Source organism: Zingiber officinale, chromosome 8B (assembly GCF_018446385.1).
Source record: "Zingiber officinale cultivar Zhangliang chromosome 8B, Zo_v1.1, whole genome shotgun sequence".
Taxonomy (NCBI): domain Eukaryota; kingdom Viridiplantae; phylum Streptophyta; class Magnoliopsida; order Zingiberales; family Zingiberaceae; genus Zingiber; species Zingiber officinale.
The window spans coordinates 40,351,862-40,367,609 of NC_056001.1; the positions used below are offsets into that span (position 1 = coordinate 40,351,862).

At 37.1% G+C, this 15,748-nt stretch overlaps 3 protein-coding genes across 6 annotated transcripts; 2 read left to right on the top strand and 1 right to left on the bottom strand.

The window, feature by feature from the left end:
* Window positions 1-2,001: 2,001 nt before the first annotated feature.
* LOC122017357 (heat shock 70 kDa protein, mitochondrial-like) lies at window positions 2,002-8,115 on the top strand. Its single transcript, XM_042574946.1, has 6 exons — window positions 2,002-2,154; window positions 5,173-5,237; window positions 5,326-5,404; window positions 5,506-6,072; window positions 6,153-6,773; window positions 7,340-8,115. The coding sequence occupies exons 1-6, from the start codon at window positions 2,077-2,079 to the stop codon at window positions 7,955-7,957; spliced, it is 2,028 nt and encodes a 675-aa protein (XP_042430880.1). The 5' UTR covers window positions 2,002-2,076; the 3' UTR covers window positions 7,958-8,115.
* Window positions 8,103-9,314, bottom strand: LOC122017358 (ras-related protein RABA3-like). Of its 2 annotated transcripts, XM_042574948.1 has the most exons (3): window positions 9,204-9,314; window positions 8,824-9,099; window positions 8,103-8,720 (listed from the first exon to the last, which is right to left on the bottom strand). In XM_042574948.1, exons 2-3 carry the CDS (start codon window positions 9,054-9,056, stop codon window positions 8,255-8,257), a joined length of 699 nt encoding a protein of 232 aa, XP_042430882.1. In that variant the 5' UTR covers window positions 9,057-9,099; window positions 9,204-9,314; the 3' UTR covers window positions 8,103-8,254. The 2 variants fall into 2 exon arrangements, with proteins under 2 accessions (XP_042430882.1, XP_042430881.1); XM_042574947.1 differs by lacking the exon at window positions 9,204-9,314 and having other exon boundaries at window positions 8,824-9,161.
* A 355-nt stretch (window positions 9,315-9,669) lies between these two features.
* LOC122017360 (protein yippee-like At4g27745) lies at window positions 9,670-11,175 on the top strand. 3 transcript variants are annotated; one of them, XM_042574949.1, is made up of 4 exons: window positions 9,691-9,797; window positions 9,940-10,060; window positions 10,188-10,300; window positions 10,646-11,175. In XM_042574949.1, exons 3-4 carry the CDS (start codon window positions 10,208-10,210, stop codon window positions 10,871-10,873), a joined length of 321 nt encoding a protein of 106 aa, XP_042430883.1. In that variant the 5' UTR covers window positions 9,691-9,797; window positions 9,940-10,060; window positions 10,188-10,207; the 3' UTR covers window positions 10,874-11,175. The 3 variants fall into 3 exon arrangements, with proteins under 3 accessions (XP_042430884.1, XP_042430883.1, XP_042430885.1); XM_042574951.1 differs by having other exon boundaries at window positions 9,692-9,797; window positions 10,131-10,300; XM_042574950.1 differs by having other exon boundaries at window positions 9,670-10,060.
* Window positions 11,176-15,748: the final 4,573 nt, after the last annotated feature.

A 15,748-nucleotide genomic window follows, 5' to 3' on the forward strand; every position in this document is an offset into this window, starting at 1 on the left:
TATGAGACCTTTTGAGTAGAACCCAAAAATAAAACCATAAGAGCTTAAACTCAGAGTGAACAATATCATACTATTGTAGTTATGGAGATATTTAAATTCTGTTGACCCTAACAACCTCGTCCGATTGCATCTCTTTCATTGACTAGGTATTACCCACTGGGTATTACCCACTGGGCAGATCTAGTTGAACATAGACATTAACATCACTTTCAACTCTTTGATACCTGGCGAGATGTTCTTCATCGTGGTTTAAAATCTGTGCATTAGTTGGAGAATGCTTCTCCTATCATATACAACTAATGAGAAACGACTAATATGCAAGATACAAATTGATGAACATCCAAATAAATACAAATACACAAACAAAACATAATCTCAATACTAGTCCAAGAATCCAACAAAATTAATTAATTAATTAATTATATTTTTTTTTTACTTTATTCACACTATTTTAATTTTAATTGTATTAAAAAAACATCAATATATAAGTTCTTGTTTTTTTTGCCTAATTGGCCCCGGGGCTATGGTGCAGTGGCAGGGTATCTAAGTTCTTACCTAGACATCTGCGGTTTGAACCCTAGTTATGATGAATTTGTAAGAATTTTTTCTCCAAATGGGACACGCAACTAAAGGATGCTGGGTTCCTGGGCTGTCCATTGCGAGCACTTCCTGATTTACCCTGGTGGCCGATGAGAAACTTCCATGTGACCGGATTGATCACCTAGGCTCAACATTACCCAATCTAATTAATTATTTTTTTTTGCCAAATTAAAAAACTACTGATCTCATTTATACCATCTAAAACAATCTCATATATGTTGCAAATGATTGATTATAATGAAAAGTTGACGATACATGCAAATCATACATTGATACACACTCTAAGGTTGTAATTTCACAAACCTCATTTCATTGTTTATAGGCGTGTTTTCATATGAAAAATAATAAACCATGAGATATAAACTATGCTAAAATCTGTTTAGGGAAATACAATACTTCATTCATCTTCAACTTATATTCTGACAAGCATAATAGCAAGTGAAAAATCCTTCATAATGTCTAGACATTGAAGAGCAACAACATTCACTTTGACTTGGCTCTTTATCAGTATAATGGACACCTATAGTATTTATATTAAATTATCAAATATTTTGAAAAATCGAAGAACAACTCAATATAAATCGAGCCATGAGCTAAGGTTTCAGATTTTAAATTGATTCATGTTTTACATCCCAAACTTAATATCGAAATGAATATTATGATGTGAGAAACAAAAACTCTCAATCAATTTTGAGATTGTACGATTACATCAGTAGAGTATGATGTTTTTTGACAAGAAATAACTGTCGAGTTTAGATTATGACAGAAAGAGATAAAACTTATCGATTATTTGAGTTTTTAATATTTTATTGGGTAAAAAAATTAATTAGCTAAAAAATTATAATAGGTTAAACATCAAAAAAAGTTTATCCAAAACAGCCCAATACATATTACTAACTAACTAAAAAACAAAGTCTGGAGCCCACCCCAGTATATCAAAGAATTAATTGCTCATCGTCTGACGATTATTATCGTTGTTGTATTACGTGAGCTTTATTCTATACTGCACCCTCCTAATTATGTCAGTTCCAGACAAGCTCTACTCTATTGGTTTTTGTCGTAGACGACTCTTAAAGCGACTTTTCAATGTTGCCTAATATATGCAAAATTAATTATGATAATAATTAAGTGGAGTCTTTTAAGTGTTTCAAATTGGGTGGTAACATTTATTATTTATATATTTCTAGAGAAATAACATTTAAGCAAAGTTGAACTTTAGCCACTACATGATTATTATCAAACGCAACTAACAGCATCACGGAGTAAAATGATAAGTTTGAGGGGTAAAATGATAAGTTTATGATTTCATTGGGAGCTACTTTGAATATGTTAAAACTATCAGAATTGAAATAAAATATATTCTAACTTTTTGGGGCCGACCGCGAAGAATGGAGTCCATATCTGCTATTTAAGCATCGAGTGAACCCTAAACCCCTTTCTAGTTCTCGACTGGTTTCTCCTCGGACGCGGGGACCCATGGCTGCTTCTGTGATTCTTCGAGCTGTGAGGCGCCGCAATCCGTCGACGCCCTTCCTCTCCTCCCGCCTCGGATCCGTACGCTCTCTTTTGATTATTGGATGGTTGCTTCCGAATTTCCTGTTTTTTGTGAGAAAAGTGTTTTCTTGGCATATGTTTGGGAGTCAGACAACGGGTTCTTCTTTTGTCTTTGTGTTATTTTAGGAGCATATGATCTATTCATTTGGTTTAGGTATGAAATGAAAAACCAAGCAAACAAAATTTATTCGTTAATGTTAAAGTTCAAGCCTTTGTTCCGTGTTCTGGTGGATTATGAAACAGTTAGTTGGAGAGAGAACTAGCTGTATAGTACAAATTGACGAAGGGGAACAACAAAACAGAAGGCGCCAGTTCTGTGTGGTAATGCAGGTATATTGGTTTAGAATATAATGGAGGCAAGAGTTTGTTGGCAGATTGGGGTGTATGATTTCAGATGTAATAGAGACAAGAAGAGCTTGGAGTGCAGTAGTAAACAATGTTGGACATAATATTTCATAGAAAGTTGTAAAGAAAATGAGATAGATGTAAAGAAAATTAATAGCTAATAAATGCAAAACCTTTGTCACAACTATGATCATATATTGCTTTAAGTTATATAGGACGCTCTAAACTTAAATGAAGATCCATGAACACCATACGTTGCTATGAAAATTCACCCTGACGAGAAAATAGGTAAAATTAGTGTCAACTCGTAGTGTTAAGTGCAACATACTGTTGGGATCATAAGTGCCAAGCAAACTTGTAGCCCACCTTGTACAAGAGGCCCTTCAAAAAACTTTCTAGACTACTCTCCTAACATAAATGAAAAAAAGTGAAAACTTCACCTAACTTCGTTGAAACAAAAAAATTCTCCTTGAAAAGAAAATACTCCCTCTACAAGCCTCTCAACTTCCTATAGCCTCCAAACACACCTTATGACATCTCCCAGGCTCTAGAACACTCCACTACTAGGAAATTCATAGATGAATTTTCAACCATTATATTACTATTTTTTTTAAAGAAAAAACATATTTAGGGTGTATTTGGCACAATTGAGCTACTCGGGCAAAACATTTAGTATTGAATCAATCCTAATAATCCAACTTTCTGAAATATTGGTCTGCCACTTATTTAGTACTTCGAAGTGATCTTTTACTCTAGATCTTCTAGAGTAGTCTCGCTCCTCTCTGCTTGCTCTACAGTTGCACACATTAAAGTGATTTGATCTACATACTTGGTTCCACCTTAGTTGATCTTGTGTGCAATTGACTTAGCTGATAATGTTATTTGACCATTGATGAAGATCCTTTGGATCCCTTTATCTCCAGATAACTTTGCAACCTCTATAAGAAACTCCTTTATTCTGAACAAACCAAACAATGTAATTTCATAGATGAATAACAATGATCTTTTTTTATGCAACAAAAAGTAATATCAGAGATATTACTTATATATATCTAAGCTTATAACTAGAATTTTGTTTGTGATAGATTCATGAATCAGAAAGAATCCAAAAGTAAGATTAATACAGAAGTTAGCAAGGGTGTGCACCGCTAAAGGAAGAAAAGGGAAGAGCCTACCTCATAAAATCTAAAAGACAGCATATCCTCTTTCTCCGAATGTTTTGAATTTTTTCATGAAATTAGTTTGCGAATTGAGGTCATTATATAGAAACCTTAGTAAGCCTGTTATTTTTGAAAATAAATAAATAAATATAACTAGGAATTCGTAGAATCTTAAGAAATTATATAGGGATTTTAGGGCTTAACTGAGTGGTTAAAAAGTTGGTCTAATGAATTTACTTTTAGTATTTTATTTTACTTTTGATTAGGCAAACAACACAAAGCAAGAAACACACAAATTTATGTAAAAAATCCTAAATGGGTAAAAAACCATAGGCAAAAGAGAAGAATTTATTATGTTGAAATTTGCAGCTTACATCATCACATAACCATGAGCCTCCAATTATATCATGTAACCTCAATCCCTCCACCACCACAAATACTCAAAAAAAAAAAAGAAAATCATAATTAAAGTTGCACACATACATCACAAATTTGGGTATAAACTCTGATGAAAATATATGCTCATTTGATATAGGCTTGTTTATGAGTTTAAATCAATAAGAACTCAACAGCATTAAAAGTGAATTTAAATGAAATTGGGATACTAAATGTATAGGATGTCTAAATGTCCACCATGCGAAGTGACAAAAGGATGGAAAATTTGAAGCTGAAATATATACATGAGCGGTAACTAGCTAGTCAAAATTACACCTACACTTATAAATTGCCAAATCTTTTCATGATCGAAACAAATATGAAACAACAACAACAACAACAACAATGTCTTACTTATCCCACTAGATTGGGTCAGCTATGCAAATATGAAAAATGAAACATTAAAATGTATCGTATATAAATATGGCAAAATACTTACATTTATAAAACTATGAAATAGCATATTTACCATTATTAAAATTACAGTTGATCTTTCTAAAATCTATAAATCGCTTATAAGTTATAAATGTGCCATCAATTTGAATTAAACTATGATGTTTGGTTAAATTATATGCCTGAAATGCTCTCATAGTCTCATATTAGTCTTGCTGACCATTTACTTTTCCCATTTCATGTTCCTTTTTTATTTCCTTTTGCTCATATTTTTGTGTTAAAATGTCATTTCAAAAATTTGAGATATAATATAATATAATATATTCTTTACAAAATTAGTAAAAGATTATATTCGGTGGCACTTCATATAATATAAAGAAGGGCATTGTACAATTATAACCAGGATGTTCAATTTGAAGAGAGATACTGTCCAATGGTCTATGTGCAAAATCTAATATTTTAATTATCATTGTAACAATGTGACAGCTATGCAGTTTTCAAGGATAGATATTCAGTTTTTCATATTGAATGTTTCCAGGATAAATGAAAACATGTTGATGATATAAGTCTTAACTATACTTTGCAAATGATAGATGTTTCAAGCAGTGACTAACATGAAGGTCTTTAAGCTAGATGTTGCAAAATAGTCTTTATATATTTATTTATTTATTTATTATTTCTGCAGTCATCCAGGAGCAATGGCATACCATCTCTGGGCCACAAGTGGGCTAGCTTGTTCAGACCTTTCAGGCATCAATTTAATGTCTACTTCAATAATGTCATATATTGCATTATGCTATTCTTTCCTTCTTTTCACTAATGTCAATTTTTAATATAGCTCAAAGCCTGCTGGCAATGATATAATTGGAATTGATTTGGGAACTACAAACTCTTGTGTTGCAGTTATGGAGGGGAAGGTTACACTTTATCCATCTTTTCTATAGTTTCTGCTTTATTTGATCATTTTAAGTTTCTTAAGTTTATGGCAAAGTTATTATCTCGACGCATTCTTATGCAGAATGCTAAAGTCATAGAGAATTCTGAAGGAGCTCGGACCACACCATCAGTTGTGGCTTTTAATCAGAAGGGAGAACTAATTGTTGGAACTCCAGCAAAACGTCAAGCAGTCACCAATCCTACAAACACACTTTTTGGAACCAAGCGTCTGATAGGCCGGCGGTTTGATGATCCTCAGACACAGAAAGAAATGAAGATGGTCCCTTTCAAGATTGTGAAGGCACCCAATGGGGACGCATGGGTGGAGGCTAATGGCCAACAGTATTCTCCCAGCCAGATTGGTGCATTTGTTTTGACAAAGATGAAAGAAACTGCTGAATCTTATCTTGGGAAGTCTGTTTCGAAGGCTGTTATTACCGTTCCTGCATACTTCAATGATGCTCAACGTCAAGCTACAAAAGATGCAGGGAGAATTGCTGGGCTCGACGTGCAAAGAATTATTAATGAACCAACAGCAGCTGCCCTCGCCTACGGGCTGAACAACAAAGAAGGCCTTATTGCAGTCTTCGATCTTGGAGGTGGAACATTTGATGTTTCAATCTTAGAGATATCTAATGGTGTGTTTGAGGTATAAGCATTTTTACCTTCAAAGTTGGTGCTTCCTTTTGTCTTTTATTGATTTGTTAGCATTCACAATTTTGTTTCAAGGTCAAAGCAACAAACGGTGACACTTTCTTAGGTGGTGAGGATTTTGACAATGAGCTAGTTGAATTCTTGGTTGATGAATTCAAGAGATCTGATGCAATAGATCTTTCAAAGGACAGGTTGGCTCTACAGAGGCTTCGAGAAGCAGCTGAGAAGGCTAAGATTGAATTGTCATCAACATCCCAGACAGATATAAATCTTCCATTCATAACTGCCGATGCTTCTGGAGCAAAGCATATGAATATCACTCTGACAAGATCAAAATTCGAGACTTTGGTAAATAATTTAATTGAAAGAACTAGAAATCCCTGTAAAAATTGTTTGAAGGATGCCAACATAAGCAACAAGGATGTGGATGAGGTTCTTTTGGTTGGAGGAATGACTAGAGTTCCAAAAGTTCAGGAAATAGTTTTTGAAATCTTTGGAAAGAGCCCTAGTAAGGGAGTAAATCCAGATGAAGCTGTTGCTATGGGAGCTGCCATACAGGGTGGTATTCTTCGTGGAGATGTCAAGGAGCTGCTCCTCTTGGATGTCACACCCTTGTCGCTGGGTATTGAGACACTTGGCGGTATCTTTACCAGATTGATTAACAGAAACACAACTATTCCCACAAAGAAGAGCCAGGTAATGATTAGATGCAGTTTACTAGTTCATTTGAAATAGCAAAGTTGCATAAGGTTATAGTTTAGAGAAAAGGACAAATAAAGGCTGTTCATATTTCTATTGCATGATGCAACAGTTTATTCAGATTATAGTATAGAGTAGGATACTCTCACCATGAATTTCCATTGAGTTAATCAGTCACGAGCATCCAATTAGACGAGATTCTTGTATAACCCAGTCCATCCACTTTGCATGTATTTCTGTATATGGATGCTAGTCAGCTGAACAAAATAAAGTACACTACAGGAAATGCACATAAAAATTTGATAGCATAACGTTTGGCCAAGGTGTTGAATTGAGAGGTACAGGTTTTCTCTGGTCAATTACATTAATAGATTGAAATGTTTTCTAGAGCATTGGAACGACACTGATGCTGTGATTTAGAATCAGTGCATTTCTTTGGTGAAGGATGGTGATAATTTTTGTCTGCATGATTGTGCATTGTCCTATTGTCATCTGCGTCCTACAAAAACAGTTTCATATTACTTAAATATATAAACTAAATCTTGGGGATTTTTTTTCCTCAGGTCTTTTCTACTGCAGCTGACAATCAGACACAGGTCGGTGTCCGTGTGCTTCAAGGTGAGCGCGAAATGGCAGCAGATAACAAGCTCCTGGGTGAGTTTGAGCTCGTAGGCATCCCACCAGCTGCAAGAGGCATGCCACAGATTGAGGTGGCATTTGATATTGATGCCAACGGAATCGTGACTGTTTCCGCCAAAGACAAGGCCACCGGCAAGGAACAGCAGATCACTATTCGCTCATCCAGTGGGCTTTCCGAGGATGAGATTGAGAAGATGGTGAAGGAGGCCGAGTTGCATGCTCAACGGGACCAGGAGAGGAAAGCTTTGATTGATATCAAGAACAGCGCTGACACAACAATATACAGTATCGAGAAGAGCTTGAGCGAGTACAGGGATAAAATTCCAGCCGAGGTGGCTACAGAGATCGAGTCTGCAGTAGCTGATTTAAGGAAAGAGATGGCTGGGGATAACGTCGACAGCATCAAGGCCAAGCTCGACGCTGCAAACAAGGCAGTCTCTAAGATCGGGCAACACATGCAAGGAAGCTCTGGTGGTTCCTCCGGAGGATCTCAAGGCGGCGACCAGGCTCCCGAGGCAGACCACGAAGAGGTCAAGAAGTAGAGAATTCCTTGATACGCCAGTTCTAAGAATATCGCGTCATCGTTCTCTTGTGTAATAAGAATTAAGTTTGCAAAACTTCAAAATGTTCTTTTTTGAATCATGAACAAATCCAACGGACTCTATTCAGATTTGCAGCATGAGAGGATTTCTCACAATAATTGATCGGTGCTGAGTTTATTTCTTTATGGGAATTGATAATATTTTTAAAAGTGAAGGAGGTAAAATAACAAAAAACCAGTAACCCCATGCCTTAATTATCCTGCAAACCTTTGGAACCAACTCCATCCGCCGGCCAGCTCAACTCGAGCAGCCGCATTGCGTTCCTGTTCTCATGGCACTCGTCTCCATCATCGACACCTCCACCCTCGTCCCCTTCAAGCTCACCACATGCCCGGCGTCCGCGCCGCCGTCGACGGCATTGTTCCTCCTCGCTTCCAGCGCCTTCCTCGACACCACTCCGTGGATCTCCTCGAGGAGCCGCAGAAAGGCGGCCTCCACGTTGTCGCCGGTGAAGGCCGACGCCTCCGAGAAGTAGAGCCCCTGCTCCTCGGCGAACTCCACGGCGTCGGCGGCGGCCACCGCCCTCTTGTCGGCCAGGTCGGACTTGTTGCCGATCAGCATCACCGCGATGGAGCTGTCCGCGTTGTCGCGCAGCTCATCCACCCATCGCGCCACGTGGTCGAACGTCGCCCTCTTGGTGATGTCGTACACCAGCATCGCCCCGAGCGCGCCGCGGTAGTACGCGCTCGTGATCGCTCGGTACCTGCCCACCAAGGCACCAACAGCTTCCGTTTCAGGTATGGCGCATAGATCTTTTCACAGATTCCCATCTCTCTTTCGAGTCATGAAATGCAAGCTCAGCTTACCTCTCCTGGCCAGCAGTGTCCCAGATTTGTGCCTTGATGCGTTTCTTGTTGAGCGTGATGGTTCGAGTCTGGAATTCGACTCCAATGGTGGACTTGGAATCGAAGTAGAACTCATCCTTGGTGAACCTGCCGAGCAGCTGCGTCTTCCCGACCGCCGAGTCGCCGATCACCACAATCTTAAACACGTAATCGATCTCCTCCGCCTTCTCGGCTTCCCACTCCTCCTCCATCATCGATCCTTCTCTCAATCCTTGTCTAGGATCGGAAGACAAAGACCTGTATGTAGGCATATATAGAGATTCGATGCCCTTAAGATGGAAGAAGGCTTCATAATTACATTGTTTAATTAACACAAAATTAGTACTGATGACTCCACTTACCTTCCTTTTGTATTTTGATTAGGAGACAGGCGTGATTGCAAAGGAGAGACCCCATTCACTACTACTATGAAAACAGAAGGGTGGGTGACCCTGCGACAATCATTTTGTCCTTGCTGATAAATTGCTTTTGTTCAACCTATTAATAAAATAAAGGGGAAAAGGATGACCTGCTCTGCGGTCTGCGCCTAATCTCTGGACTTAAGGCCCACGGCTTTGAAAATTTGGCGATTAAGACGGGGAATTGAGGAGGAGAAGACCGCAGTGTGAAAAAAAGTAACTGCCGACGGTGAGCTCTGTCGCTCTCCCTGATGACTGTCATTCTGATGCACAGTGATAAGGCTCACGGCCACCGACAAAATGGTAATCCTGCACAGTACAATGAATTATAATGTTTATTTTATTTTCCCTTTTTAAAGTTTAAGTTTTTCAGTATTTAATAAATTTATAGTTTAAAATTAATTTTAATAAAATTTCGATCTTCTCATAGAGAGAACAAAATTTCTCTCTTCCCACCCTTCCGACGCCCAGCGATCTCCAGTCTTCCTTTCGTTCGAGCGGGTGAAAAGAACAAATCCAAACTTCACGCAAGGAATCGATGAGTTTTTATAGCCGACGCTCTTCATTTTCGTTGCTTTTTGTTGACAAAAGAGAGATTTTTGGATGAAATTTTTTTCCTTATTGATTTTTTTTTCTTAATTTTAGGAATTAACAACAGTATCTGTCGCTTTCATTGCAGAAGCCGTCAATTTCCTGTTCTTTCTTCCTCGCCTTTCCAAGTTCCAGCCATCGTTTGTTCTTTATCCCCTTTCCTCCGAATCCTTGCCCCTCGCCTTCATTTCCTTGTAGAGGGCTTTTAGGTCAGTTTAGATTGTCTAATCTTTGGGGTTTTAAGTTTTTAGGGATCTTAAGCTTTGCTTATCCGTGTAGGTTCTCCCGAAAAAGTGTTAACTTTCTTGTTTTTTTTCTCGATTCGGGGCAATCAAGAAAGGTGCCGGGAGCGATTCATGGCGAGTTTGGCTGGGCCTCGAGTATACAGCTGTAGTAATTGCCGAAATGAGGTTTGCCTTCATGACGATGTCATATCGAAAGCTTTCCAGGTGAAGCTCTTTATAGAAATTTGAAGAATTTGGGTAGAAAAAAAAAATTCTTATTAATCTGAATGTCATTTTGTTAAGCCAATAGCTTTCTTTTTTCTGAAGTGATTGCAACCTCCCAATTTTTTTTTTCTCAAAACTCTTCTGCAACGACAGAAATTGCTCCGTATTAGTCAGCCCTAATGTTAAATCCATGGATTTCTATGAGATTTTGATGATTCCATGCTATTCTGATCTAGTATTTTACATTGTGGACAATATAAGATACATCTAGTAGGTCAAATTCTATGATTCTTCGCCACGAATCATCTTGTGATATTTTGTGTGCAATGATTCAAATCTGGCTAGGGGAGAAACGGACGTGCATTTCTGTTTTCTCATGCCATGAACATAGTTGTTGGGCCAAAGGAAGATAGGCAGCTGACCACAGGACTGCATACAGTTGCTGATATCTATTGCCGTGATTGTCGTGAGGTGTTGGGTTGGAAGTATGAAAGAGCTTATGAAGAGACACAAAAATACAAGGAAGGGAAGTTCATATTTGAGAAGTCAAAGATTGTGAAGGAGAATTGGTAGCAAACGTGAGGATGGTCACTGAGTAATCCTCACGATAGAAGCTATCTTTCTGTTTGGCATGGCTGTCTGTGTGATCTGAATTATGAACAGAACAATCGGTTTCTGTATATATGATTGCTTCTAGTCATATTCCTTCCAATTGTGCATCTGTGTTCACTGCTTCTGTAAAGTTTGCCAATTGGCAAATGTTCATCTATGAAAATGCACTCATCTCGTAGATGTTGGTCCCGAAGTCATGTAAACAGTTGTTTTTTAGTTTGGACACCTATATGGATCTTCATTTCTTTTTCTCTTTTTAAAAATGTCTTCTAATTGTTGCAACTTACCTTCTACTGGTTTTTATCATCATATAGTTAATGCTCAAATGACATATAGTTAATGCTCAAATGAACGGAAGAACAAAAAGTCCTTACTAGTAATGTAGCATAAAATTTATCTAATCGTATGGTTATTATGTTTAATACTAACAGGGTTGAAAACAAAATGGTTAGAAAGTGAGTTTTTTTTTCTTCGGTTGGTTTCATTGATCTGCTTATTGGAACTTGAAATCGAGTGAATCCTTTGAGCAGCAATTTTCGTGTACAGCTCTTTCTTATAAGTTGTCAGTCTCATTCTTTTTCACGTCTGCATTATTCTGTCACAAATTCTGAATGACTATTGTGTATGTAGAGTACATTTCTACTGTTTTCTTGATAATAGAAGTTGTTATGTAGATAGTTGCAAATTGTAGTGTCTAAGTCATGTCACCATTTTCATCTTTTTCACACCCTCGTTCGCCATTAATCACACAGAATGTCATGTTGTTCTCAAGCTGCAGCAGAAAATTTAGGCGGTATTTTGTGAAACTTCACCCACATGAATACATGATATAAATTGAAAAATTCATGAATCCAAGTTGAATAAAAAGCCAAGACATTCATGTGGGTATATATTTAGACTTTGGTATCTTGCTTGGCAGTGTAAATGAGGTTTCTTAAGAGAGTATTTAATTGCCTGATGGGGTTACAAACTGTACCTTTTCAAGCTTGTATAAAAATTTGTTCGTCTGCAAGTTTATTAGTGCTCACGATTGCCATGATAGTTGTTTGATCTAGCATTGGAAAGTCACCTTCAAATCTTTACTTGGTTAATTCTATCTGCTTCAAATGTGTTCCTTTGCTTAATGTCCCACTGTTCCTATTTTTTTCTTTGACTGCAAGGTGTCTCTACACTATATTTGATGGGAGACAATATCTCCTTTTCTTTTGGCTGAAAGATTCCTTGGTCTAACTCGCTTACCACTAAACTAATCAACTGTTGGTATTGTTCCTATTTAATAATCGATCAGACTACATTCTACGACTTGTATGAGTAAATTTCTTTATGCCCATGATGAGTTCACCATGGGCATACTGTACAGTTGTTCATTAAAAATCAGAGATCAAATATTCTTATGGAAATTACTCCCTTTGCATATTCGTCAAGTGTAGACTTTGTGAGCATTCAACTCTTCCCAGATCTTCTTGCATAGCCAGGAGTCAGAATTCTGAATACAATGTGTCTCTCATGTATTATTTATGGTAAAGGAAATGATTTTTTTTTTTTTGGTTTGTACAAATATGTAAATCATGTCTATGAGATCATGGTAACTATTAAGAGACTACACATGTAGCTTTTCCATGATAGCTTCTTTGGTATTATGTATATCAATTTTTCTGATTACAGAGTTTCCTTAAACGACAGAAAGAAACTGAATCATCCTGTCAATAAATCTTTTTCTTTGTTGTATCTTCATCTTCCTTCTCTCTGAAGTCATTGGTGAAATTGCCTTGAATTATTCCTGGTGTAAATGTCTTTACAGGTGCCTAACATTTCTTCCAGGCAAGATAGTATTTCTATTCGACAATCTAGTGGCTTCTACATCTATCGAAGCAGTTTATATGGAAAAGATCATCTATATTCTTTGTGTTGTCCGCATAAAGCACTCGGTGATAATTGAGATATCTCTGGTTAGATTGGTTTTTACAATTGTTGAAGTAATCAATGCTTTAAACAACATGATTAAGATTTACTATTAGTGTTTCTCGGGCCAGCTAATCCTTCTTTTACCAGAATATTCTTCGTATTGATTCCTATCCAATCATTTTATACTTTCCACTGGCCAATTTCACTCTCTTTACTTTTCTCAATCATTCCTTCAACTAGTTTGATAATCTTGCTACCTAGTTTCTCTAGGTATTGATTTTTACCGTTCCATGATTCGGTACCAGTTGCTCTACCAATCGAATTTGATGAAATGTATTTGGTTTGCGGAAGCAGAAATTATAACTGAGAACACTGTAAATGAGAATGATGCTGATTTTCTTTTGTCTCATCATGTGATGTGTTTATACAAAAAACGTCAGAATTTACTTAAATAGGTTTCCTCAATTGCTTCATCACGGTTGGAGACATCCATGACTGTACAAATCCTTTCATTACAGTTTGAATTCGATATTTCAATGATCTTGCATAATGGTGCAGTTAATTTTCCACTTTAAAGTGCTCCAGTGCAGAAATTAGAAAAGGCCCATGATTCAACACAAATAACATTTCCCCATTTCCAACAAGCTCCAAAATGATTATATATTATCGTGTTATCTCTTGATGATTTTTTTGCTGTCTATTCTGTTTTTCAATCCATGAGATTCAGGAGGAATGAAAATTATTACGGAGCTTCTTATGTTAATTGATTTCAGTAGAAATCACTTCTCATCCATACACAATTCCCTCTTGTCTATTTTTTCAATTGGTCCCCGAGACTTGGTGTGATATATGTTATCTTGCTTGCTTTAGTTCTGGGGATTTGAAGGCTTGGTTTGGTTGCTTTATTTTTGGTATTTTAATCTAATAGAGTCTTGAACTGCATGTATAGTTTGTTGGTGAATTAGACATGTCATGTTAGAAAAAATATATTTTATTAATCTAGCAACAATTTTTCGAGTATTAGGCAGTGTTGTGTTTGTTCGTCAGGTTAGTGCAGACATGATGGATTTGCTATAAAAGGTGATTATAAGGTGGTGTTATGCTCACTCATTGGTAAGGGCACACAATGGATGTCAAACAACTTTGATTTGTGAGGTGGTGCACACCATGCTTAGCCATGATTTGTTGGTGTGCACACCAACAAGAGGCCACGGTTCACCAAGTCATGCCTACCGGAGCAGAACTGGGCCAAGGCTCTTGTAGATGCTCATGTCACTTGTCATTATGTGTTGATGCACAGATGTCTGATGAAGCTCGAGAATGAGAGGCAGTGGTAGCTTGTGAGAGAATGCTTGTCAAGGTGAAGCTCGAGAATGTGTTCGAGGTTAGGGAGGTGCATGTGATGCTGAACTTCCTGGTGTGTGGTGCTCACAATCTTGGCTACACTGTGAACGAAGCTAGTGCACCACCACATTAAGGCGACAACAGTGTTGAAGGAGATGCAGGTGTGTGTATTGTATGGCAAATCAGTGGCAGGCGCTAACTTTGGGTGATTGGGTAAGGTTAGAGGTTGATGCAGGAGGTAACGGTAGAAAGTGCATAACTTTTGATTTGGATTAAATCACATGAGCTGCAACTATTCAAATCGAGGCTCATTCAAATATATACAGTTGGTTATCAGGTAAAACCCGTAACGGTCCAGTCCTAGGCCTAAAAATGTTGTTTAAGGCATTTCGGAGGCTCCGGACATTTTTATCATTGTTTACAGTTATTTTCAACTTTTTATATCTTAGGGTTTTGGGGTTATTTAAATAACAGGTAAAACCCGTAACGGTCCTGTCCTAGGCATAAAAATGTTGTTCAAGGCATTTTGGAGGCTCCGGACATTTTTATCATTGTTTACAGTTATTTTCATCTTTTTATATCTTAGGGTTTTGGGGTTATTTAAATAATTGTTTAGTTGGTGTTAGGATAAGTTTTTGGATGAATAATATTTTTCGGTCATGCCGTTTATTTTCTTTTTTCTCATTTCCTAGTATTCTTCTGAATCAATAAATTTTAGAAGATTATTTTCAATGTTCGTATTTGAACCAACGGAATCAATATAATTCACAGGATAATTGTTATCTTGTCATGCGTTAGAGGTGGGTTGGATCAAGCAAATTTCGGTCGGATCGAGCAAATTCCTTTTTTAAAAAACTAATTCAAATGTCATTGCTGGGATGCTTATTTTAGTCTATAAATAGATTTTTTAATTTACAAACTATACCCGGTGTCTCAAAACCGTTTGGCTATATTATGTGCAAGTAATACCATAATGATCTTGAACAAATCTTGTAGAGAATATTGGTGAGAAGGTTTCAACATGATCAATTCCCTCCTTCAGTGTGAATTGCTCTGCCACTATTCTTTCCTCAAAATATTCAATATTTCCCTTAGCATCCTTTTTGGTCTTGTAGACCGCTTTCCAACCGATAGGGTTAATGTGCGGGAGCTGTACAAGGTCTCAAACACTGACCTGTGCTATTGGACCATCTCATCCTTCATTTAATTTGAATCATTGCTTCCTTATAGTTGATGGGGCCAACAACTTAACATAGAATGTGATCATCAAACATTTCTGGTTGCTACAGTGTGTCTCCTTCCTTTTTCGTTAGAAACCAATTGCAGGTTGGAAGGACCAACATTTGAATTTGGTACTTTAAATAAAACTTTAGTTTGACAATTAAATAATTTAAATCCTGAGCAAATCAAAACTTAGGTCTGAAAATTAACTAATTTGATTACAAACTTTGTTCTGAATCAAGTAGTTTGGTTCAACTATTTTTTTTTTGAAAGTATTTAATGATGGAGAACTTTAGCACTCCAATAAATTTTACTTATTAAATCATCAACTTTAAGTTTGGGAACCTCTCCAATGATGACCCAAGT

Excerpts from the sequence above, each read along its gene's own strand:
- LOC122017358 (XM_042574947.1), bottom strand. The coding sequence starts at position 9,113 with ATGCCTACATACAGGTCTTTGTCTTCCGATCCTAGACAAGGATTGAGA. Across the intron at positions 8,721-8,823 it reads GACACTGCTGGCCAGGAGAG|GTACCGAGCGATCACGAGCG; the intron begins GTAAGCTGAGCT and ends CTTGGTGGGCAG.
- LOC122017360 (XM_042574950.1), top strand. The coding sequence starts at position 10,208 with ATGGCGAGTTTGGCTGGGCCTCGAGTATACAGCTGTAGTAATTGCCGA. Across the intron at positions 10,301-10,645 it reads TCATATCGAAAGCTTTCCAG|GGGAGAAACGGACGTGCATT; the intron begins GTGAAGCTCTTT and ends AAATCTGGCTAG.
- LOC122017357 (XM_042574946.1), top strand. The coding sequence starts at position 2,077 with ATGGCTGCTTCTGTGATTCTTCGAGCTGTGAGGCGCCGCAATCCGTCG. Across the intron at positions 5,405-5,505 it reads TTGCAGTTATGGAGGGGAAG|AATGCTAAAGTCATAGAGAA; the intron begins GTTACACTTTAT and ends ATTCTTATGCAG. Across the intron at positions 6,774-7,339 it reads TTCCCACAAAGAAGAGCCAG|GTCTTTTCTACTGCAGCTGA; the intron begins GTAATGATTAGA and ends TTTTTTCCTCAG.